Below are 9,348 nucleotides of genomic sequence, written 5' to 3'. Positions count from 1 at the left end.
CCTTTCATCTCTACATAAGGCACAGATTTGAGTAAGAAGAAATGCACTGCTTGTTATTATAGGGTTGTACCCAGTGTGTGGTTTGTTCTTTATCACACACAACAGATTTTCAATCCTCTCCAGAATTCAGGATATTTTTTTTTATCAGCATAGCACCAGATTATTCTAAATTCAAGGCATGCTTCTTGTTCTACCACGTATAAGGACCCTTTTAATATTCAAACTCCTATTTAGAGTTATGTGTGAGGGAGTCTACTATGTTTTCATGCTTCTAAAGATAAGGGTGGCAACATGACGTCTGCCAGATGCTCAGAGGTCAGACTGAAAGAGAATATGAAATCACCTATTGTGCTGAGGCTCTCTTCTAGTTCAGGGCAAGGTGGGCAAAAGCTAAGTAGTTGCCAAGCTGATTCCAGGAACTGCCAGCAAAAGGAGACAAACTAAGATTAAAAAAGATGCTCTGACTTTTGTTCTGGCAGCTTATGTGAGATAGGAGGCTAGAGAGAAACTGAAGTAAGTTTGGTAGTTACCTTGTTTTCTAACTGTAATCACCATTCCCTTTTACATTAATAGCCACTAATTTATGTATTTTGTTCTGTCTTACTAAACTTTAGAATAGATATTGGACCTCATGCTGAAGGTCCCTGTTGTCCAGTATTCTGTCTCTCTGACATTGGCTAATGACAGAAATAGACAATTTTCTTGTACCTTGAAGAGTATCTTAAAATCTGTTTCAAAAAACAGAGGTGAGAGGTGTGTGTGTATGTATATACACACTTAACTGGTATTAGGTCTCCATCTATTTTTTTTTTATTCCTCCTCTTTCTTTTTTGCTTATGAAATTTTCAGTCTCTTCCATTTTGATCAGACTTAAATAATAAATCATTACAGTGTGTGCAGCAGTTTGTAGACCTTTTCAGACCAACAGGATCCTTTTCATCTTATTCTGATTTCTTCACTTCTACTTGTCTTATCAAATATATATTCAACTATCTTAGAGCTGACTACTACAACCACAATCCTGGCTCAGTTAGAATCAGCTTTATTTTCTGGAATCGTGTAATACAGTTACTATACAAGAAGAAAAAGCCTCAAGAAGGTTTACTCCAACTAGACTTAGTACAAGTTATAAAACCTGCAAGTCTGTTGAAAGAAGTGGAGGTGTACACTTGTGTGGGAAGAAGATAGACTCCAGTATTCCATTCATGGGATTTTATATAGGTACTAGAAATCCATGAGAGGTAGGTAATAAAAAGAGACAGCATTTTATTCCTCTTGCTCTTGTCCTTCTTCCTTCTCTGATTCTCTACAGGATTGGGAAAAACTTAGTATTTCATTCATATTTATGTTGCTTTCTCCATGACACTGTGTTTGCTAAATGTAAAATTTACTGAAGGAGGAGTAAACATAGTATATTAAACCTGCTTTTATGCTACTTTGTTCCCTCTGCAATATTCTGGAAAGCAGTGGCAGCTGAAAGGTCTAGATTTGATTTTTTTTTTTTAATTTATGATTATAGTGTAAACATGAAGGAGTTGGTTGCATTGCTGAAAATAAGACAGAAATATGAAAACTACATCTTTGACATCTTGGTCTTTCTAAACCTGCCTTCTCCTATAGTAAGCCTCTAGGATCCTGTTGAAATTTGCTTTAGTAAGCTTACAAAGAAGGAATACTAAGTTATAAATACTTTTAACCATTAATTAGATCTTTAGAAACACCACCTTAAATAGAATCACATGCCTTATAATTAGCAAGAATCCCGTCTTAGAAATTACAGTACCATACTGTAGATAGCTACAAATTATGCATTAATATCTCCCTATTTTAGGATCCTTAAATCAGTTTGAAAGTCCTAAAGGGATTTACTTCTAATACTTCTGTGCCAATTACATTATACTTATTTGCTGTTCTTTGTTCCCTCTTCTCCCAGAGGCTATTCCATACCACTACAGAATAGGTATTTTGCATTTTTTTTTTCCTGGTTTCTTGGTAAGTATATCCAAGTCTTTAAATCAGCCATACTTGCTTTAGAAGAAATAGCTGTATGAACTGACTGACTAGAATCCTATCATTTTACTAAGCAATATACTAAATATTCTTGTCTAACTCTGGTGTTGCTTTCTTTTGCATAGGCTAGATGATTTGCACATTTATGAACTATTAAGCATCTTCTATACACTCCCCTCAGGAGGCTCAATAAAGACATGAAATTATTTCTGCCTAGGTCACATTTATTAATTTCAGTCTCTGCATAAGATTTACATTTTACTGCAGTGCAGGAGGGAGAAATGAAGCCAGGGTTAAAGGGGAGCATAAATTGTTAGCTTTTGCCAGTTTATATTATCCTCTCTTACCACTCTCAGTGGTTCAGGAAATTTATTTTATCTTCCTGTAATCACTTTCGTGGATGCAGCTGGTAAACAAGAAGAATGCAGATAAAAGACAAAATAAACAAACATAAGGTCATGACTTGCATACTACATCTAGTATAAAATAAACATGAAAGCTTGATTGAAGTTACTCATTAAAATACTTCTACTGCTGAAAGAGGTTGAGGGGTAGCTCATTCCCGCGTGATGTGAAAGATCTGGGGTCAGTTGGTGAATTGAATTCTCTCCACAGGCATGTATATTCAGACCTCTGTTTATGGAAGGAAGAATCTTCCTTTACACGTTCATTAGAGAAGACCAGGCAATGTTAACTGAAAGCACAGGCAGAGAACGAAATTTGCAATGTAAAGTTTATTTAAAAAAAAAAGTTCCGGCCAACTTATATTCACAAAAAACAAAGCCTAATCTGTAACTAAGGTAAAAAGGTAGAAACAGTACTTTCTGTGGTGTTCAGTGGGAAATTGTACACAATGATTTGCAAGGTCTCTGTAGCAATACTGTATTTTGTAGAAAACAACAGGAAGGAGGGTGAGTTTTAACCTTTGATCCCTCTCTCCACAAACGTATTTTTCACATATTGCAACTGACGTAAATCCCAAATTAATGGCTGATTTGAACCTGCTTTTTTAAAACAAACAAACAAACAAAAAGCAGTGTGTGATCCAGACAGCTAAGGAATAAACTCTTTCTGCTTCTTAGATGTTCCTTCTTGAGGAGGGTTTGTTCTTGATCTGTAGTTATGCTGAGATGGATAATTTGATTCACAGCTAGAAAGAACTGGAGGTTTTTTACTTCACATTTTGTTCTGAAATGCTGCATTAATTGTGTTGTTCTTTTCAGCATACATGCTTCACTGACACTTTAGGATTTGCTAATATTTCTAAACTTCTTGGAAAAAATAGCAACCTTGCTGATAATTAGAAAATTATCATTTCATAATGGAAATACCTGAGCTTTTATTTAAGATTATTCTTAAGTAAATTGTTGGTTTTGTTGTTCCCCTTAATATGAAGGTTTTAAACACACCTTAATAAGAAGCCCTTTTGAACAGTAATCAGAAACAACTGCTATCATTACAAGTACTTTATTTCTACCACAAAAATAGCTGTATGCTGTCCTGAGTGACAATAATCTTTGTTGAATGTCACTCTGCAGACAGGTAAAACTTCAGCTACATCAGCAGCTGAAGATGTAGCCAGTTACAAAGGCAATTTCATCTTTGCCATGCAAAATATAGGTTAAATATGCAAACTAGTATGTGATTTCATCCAGTAAAAGTGGAATAGCCTGTCAGAGAAAGTACACTGGCAAATGGGCAACCAGTTGAACATGTTATATTTTAATTTGCAGAGACAAAAATGACAAGCAATTTATTTACATAAAACTGTACAAAAGCAAATTAAATTATGTAAATATTTCATAAATAGAGGTGGACTAGCGCTTAATACATTTTGCCATGTTTAGCATAGTTGCGTGCATAGTGACTCATAATAAACAATGATAAATTTTTCTCTGCTTCACTATCAACATCCAAGTTGCAGAACAATAGTCAATGATTAATATTACAAACAGATCGTACCACACTGAATGCAAGTGCTTTAAAATTTAGGAAAAAGTTGTCTGAAAACATACCCCAGGTAGCTGGTGAATGTTGTCTTCTTCCTTGTGTTTATGCTCTTCAGTCAGTAATACAACTTAACTGATGGACTTTTATTTCTATTGCTATTTCATCTGTTTCATTCCTTAAGGAAACACTCTATATATGTACCAATGAAACAAAAGGAAAAGTATTTTGTTGTTCATGTTCCTTGCAAGTGGTGGTGATGTCTGGATTTATGGCAAGGTCTTTAACCATATTCTTTGTTTTCCTGCATGACAACTTCCTAGGGTAACCTTTCAGCCAATTGTTTCAATCCCATTTAAGTTCTTCCCCCACATAAAAATAATGTTTAACTTTTTTTCCTGAAACTCAGGCAGCAGGCCAGTCAGAAACCATATCGAATAAACATAGTGGATCTGAGATCCAGAATGAGCATTAGATTTTAGACCAAAGCTATTGAATTTTCTAATACATATAAAGTTACATATTAACGCATCAATCTATAAAGGTGCCCTAATGGTAAAATACATGCAAAGCTCATTTGAGTTTCCCATGGAAGGAAATAAAAGGATGATTTCTATACTGTACAACTGAAATGTGATGATGGCTAAAGCAATTAAAAAAATTAATCGTCAATTTTCCTGGCAACATGAACTGGTGACACCTTGCTAAATAACTATAATATAGACTGATCATAGTTTTCCAGGCAGCAGAATTAAAAACAAATGAAAACAATCCCAAACTCCACACAAATAGTAATAAAAATAATACTCGAGACCTACTTAAACCACAGCCTTGTATTAATAATGTTTAAGACTGGTCCATTAACTGAGTTTGGCAAAAGGCTTGTTTTTAAATATATTATTTATAATTTCTCAGAAAATAAACACAGGTAAATATACAGGTTCAAAAAAGTTGGGAATAGCCCCTTATCCCTCAGTGTCCAAACCCAACTACCACTTTACCATAATAATAGGTATAAAAGGCACAGTTGCATATTTTGCATTCACCCTAATTATTTTTTTATAGTTTTATTTGTTTATTTTTATACAAAAACACTCTATTTATGGAGTGGCACCAGATTTAACCTATTTCAAATAAAGAGGAAAAATACAAACACAAAATATATTTGTGTGTCATGCCAGGTCAGAAGAGTAATCAGCACATTAATAGTGGCTAGTTCCACTAGAATTATTGTGAATACTTACAGTAGATAGAATTTTTTAAAAAATCTTTCACACCCATTTTAGATCTAAGGAGATGCACACAAGTAAAGTATTTAATGACTGTCTTATGTGGTGCAAAAATTGGTGAGTGACTGCTGATCCTTTTAATCTGAAGGTCTTCTATGACCTGTATTATTAGCCTTGTAGAAAAAGGGTCTAAGAATATATGGAACCAAGCTACTAACTTTTTTTTTTTGGTGTGTGTAATATTAAATAAAATCTTATTAAAGGAAATTCTGTTGAACATTTGTCTTATGCAATCGTGTATTCTGTTGAAACGTGCAAGAAAAATGTGTATACATTACATAAGCATTTTTAGAAGCATTTTTAAACAGGTACTTACAGATTATACAAAGCAGTAACTGCTGTATGCAGTCTCATAACAAAGTACTAGTTTGCATCTCTCCATATTACTTAAATAATTAAACATAAAAATGTTCAATCATTATTAATCTTTGATTTTAATATTTTCTTTCTAAAATGTGCCCATTCATCATAACTGCTATACACTAATGTTACTTGAAGAAAGTAAACTCAAGAGAGGAGAACAAAATGGCCAATTATGGCACATCCCACTATATGAAGAAGTGATTTCAAAAGATAAATGTGATGAGTTTTATTGATTTACCAACCTCTACATTAGGCTGTTTAAGGTTATTTCTATGCAATTCTTCATAGCAAGAAACTACCCAAAGCTACATTGTGTCTACAGTATACTAAAGAGCCATCTAGCCATGCCTTAACGCCAGGTTAAACAGCCAGGGATTTGAATGCTTTCCTCCTCGAGCTGTCCTTGCTGTGTTGTTCGATTGTCGCTTTCATCTGAATGTCTGAGCTCAGTCTGTCATTATTACTACAGCATCAGCTACAAAGCAACTGGTTGAAGTTCTGCACGTTTTGTTGCTTTTATTGCACAGAAATCTGTTTAATTTCCTCTTCCTGTCAAGAAGCGTTCACCATGAGAATTGTTACAGCCCAGAGCTCTTGCATATCACAGTAGCTTGGACTCCTTTTGACTCACCTTGACCTGCTAGGTGAGTATCATACCACTGTTTATGACAGTGCCATTTTCTACCTAGCCTAAATGTTCTGAGTCTTGACATCATTTAGTATTGCACTTCTCTTGGTTTTAATGCACTTGTGTTTCAAGAAAACCTTCATTATATCTTTGACATAATTGAAGCAATTGGTAATCTGCAACACTGATGACAAAAGACTTAGCAATCATTCCTTGCACTCTGAAAAGAAGGTTTTGTATTTGACTTGTAATATTCTCTTGTCACTGCATCATCCGATTGTTCACCCTTTCCACCCTACCAAGCATTCTCACTAACACAGCCTTCTATCACTACTATTCACTTTTAATTTTGATCTTAAAATTTCCCTGGAACTGGCATATGCAGCATATCATATGCAGCATCTGCTGCAACATATCATGTCATTACAAAAAACCCCACATCAGTTCCTTTGGGCATTCAACTGAACCACACTGGAAAAAAAATTATGTCATCTGGGCTTGTGAAGTATGCTGCTGTGCAAAATGTAACTGAAGGTGTGTTGTGAGTACATGTGTGGTTTTGTGAATATATTGGTTTTCTAAGCCAAGCCCCGATACTTAGCAGTTCCCCTGATCCATTGTGTGATCTTTGGCCTTTTTGTTATTACGATCTTCCCAGCTAGATGTTAGTCTTGCCCAAAATAATGATTTCAACAGTTTATCATTACTATCCTATGGTATACGTGTTACTAATTGTGTTTACGTTGCAGTAATCATTACAGAGAAAGAGAGAGAAAGAGAGAGACACAGCAAGAACACATTTGTTCTATGGATAAAACAGAACCAGAGTTCATGAATCATAGGAAAGTACGCCATGTTTTTGACTTCAGTCCCAGGCTGAATGTATCTCTGTTGCTTCCAGCCTCAGATGAGAGGTGAGAATATTAAAGCTGTGGTCTTCACAAAGTGCCTATTAATGATTATTCCTTTATATTTATCTCTATATCTGTATGGTTTCTGAAGGATTGTCCCTGGTGGGGATCAGCAATATTCAGATGATATGTTTTGAATACATTTTCCCTGACCTGTTATCCTCAACAAGCCAGATGACAATCAAACAAAATGAGTGGCTTAACTCATGCTTCTGCAGAGGGGAAACAACAGTGTGTTGTGTTCTTTTTAATCAAGCTCGTTACTATGGGAGGAATTTGCAACCGTAGATTTAGGAAAATAAAAATCAGTGAGGGGGAATTAGACATGCAAGTAACAACGTTTTCTACATTGTACAGTATAGTCAGGCAGACAGGATAATTAAATGCCTGCTATGGAGGCAGAAGTGGCAGGCAGATCTTTCGTCTCTTTGGTGGCCCCCTCTTTTTTGTTTCTTATTTTTTGTTAAAATTGTTTTGATTTTAAGACTTTTGCCCCTTTTCTTTCTTAGAATATGAAAGAACTTTCTTGCTGCTTTTTAACCTACAGGTAAACTTCTCTTCTAGTTAGAGTATTGACAGGAGATGGCTTGTATTCCCCTGTCTGTGTAAGGGGGATATCCTCTGGATTGCCTTCTTCATTTTTGCTGAAACTAGCCGCACTGAAGGTCTCATAGGATGAGGTCAACTTTTTGTTAAGGAGGTTTCTGTTGCGATCACCCATGAGGGAGGCTTCTCCATTGGCCAGCTTTTCCTGACTGCCCCGTTCATCAACAGGCATGAAAGTGGAGAGTTTTGGCTGGCTCTTCTGCTTTCTTTCAGGAGAAGTGCGAACTGGCATCCAGCAGGAGTCCGAGTGGCCATATTCATCACACTCTCGGGTACACTTCCCTGTCAGGGCTACATCTGGTAGAGGCCTTGAATCTGAAAGTAAAATAGAGTTGTCTTTACAAATGAATAATATTGCAATGACTTCCAGTGAAACCGAGAATCTTTAAATTCACAAAAGGTATTTTTAAAGGTCTTCATAAGAATGTTGCCAGAAATTAATCAGTAATAGTTTTTTTTTTACACTGTATGTGCCCATAGGCAACAAACATATCTGTACAGTTATCATCAACCCCAAGAACTGAAAAATAAGACTATTAAGCCACTTCCTGTGCTTGTAAATCAATCTCAAAAGCATTTGGCATTAGGTACTGAATGAATATTGATGTCTAAAAGAATCAAACAAGCACTTAATTCCATACTGTCAATTTTCTTGAAATTATTAAAAATACCTTTCCTTGAATTTTTTGTAAAGAATGCTTAGAATTTATGTAAAAGGAACCCGAGGCCCTGCACCCTGCAAATACTTATGAACATGCTTAAATGCCCTGTAAGCGAGCAGCTCTGTTATTGACAATGGGACTCAATTTGCACATCATGTAAACCTCTACTTGTATTTCTGACGATTGGGCAGTCATTGTTAGTACACAATATGTTACATGAATCGTACAACCAGTGATTAGTAGGAGCATACAAAAACCCTGCTATTGGTTATAAACTTAATCTAACATGTACGGATAAAGCAGTTCTGCATGTTGTGTGTGCATGTGGAGGGACAGGGAGAATGAGTGCTGCCTGAATAGATGCACTGTTTTAAATGTCACTTGTGTTAGAATGTGTCCTGTTCCAGATCACTGTGTCTAAGCTTTCTAGCTACTGTACTTGTAAGAGCTTTCACTGAAAACTAGCAAAGTTCAAGGGACTGCAGGATTGTCTCTTACCTGATAAAAACACAGGTAGTTTTTAAGATTTGTGTTTTGATACTTGCATTACAACTGAATTAAAAAACTACCTCAACTGCTTTAAGCACTAGGTAAGATTCTGAAACTTTTATTCAGTTATACTGTACTTTATGGTCTACAAGAAATAACTGGAGCTGCCTACAAAGTAATAACATGATATTCAAACAATTAAAGTTGACAAGGAACATAAATCAACAAGTGAATTAGTTTTTCCAGTTTAGTTGATATGACTTTCATATGATATATTTGATGAAAATTTTAGGTTTCTTTTATAACAAATCAATTAGCTTGAAAAGGACCAAGGAGCTTCAACATGAAAACATAGTCAGGCACTTCATATGGGCTGTGGCAACTTTCTACCTTCCCACTATAACACCCAAATTCATGTGAACAGTAATTTTACCAGTAATAAC

The 9,348-nt window shown here is 35.4% G+C and overlaps 1 protein-coding gene across 3 annotated transcripts in view; it reads right to left on the bottom strand.

Moving 5' to 3' along the window:
- Positions 1–3,711: 3,711 nt before the first annotated feature.
- Positions 3,712–9,348, bottom strand: part of PCDH7 (protocadherin 7) — a 303,573-nt gene continuing 297,936 nt past the window's right edge. For all 3 annotated transcript variants that reach the window (XM_074865955.1, XM_074865956.1, XM_074865957.1), the window contains exon 3: positions 3,712–8,069. In XM_074865955.1, the coding sequence (XP_074722056.1) occupies positions 7,690–8,069 (380 nt within the window). In that variant the 3' untranslated portion in view covers positions 3,712–7,689. The remainder of the gene's footprint in view (positions 8,070–9,348) is intronic.

The sequence above is a fragment of the Strix uralensis genome, chromosome 4 (assembly GCF_047716275.1).
Source record: "Strix uralensis isolate ZFMK-TIS-50842 chromosome 4, bStrUra1, whole genome shotgun sequence".
NCBI classification, from domain to species: Eukaryota; Metazoa; Chordata; class Aves; order Strigiformes; family Strigidae; genus Strix; species Strix uralensis.
This window is presented reverse-complemented; position numbering and strand designations above follow the sequence as displayed.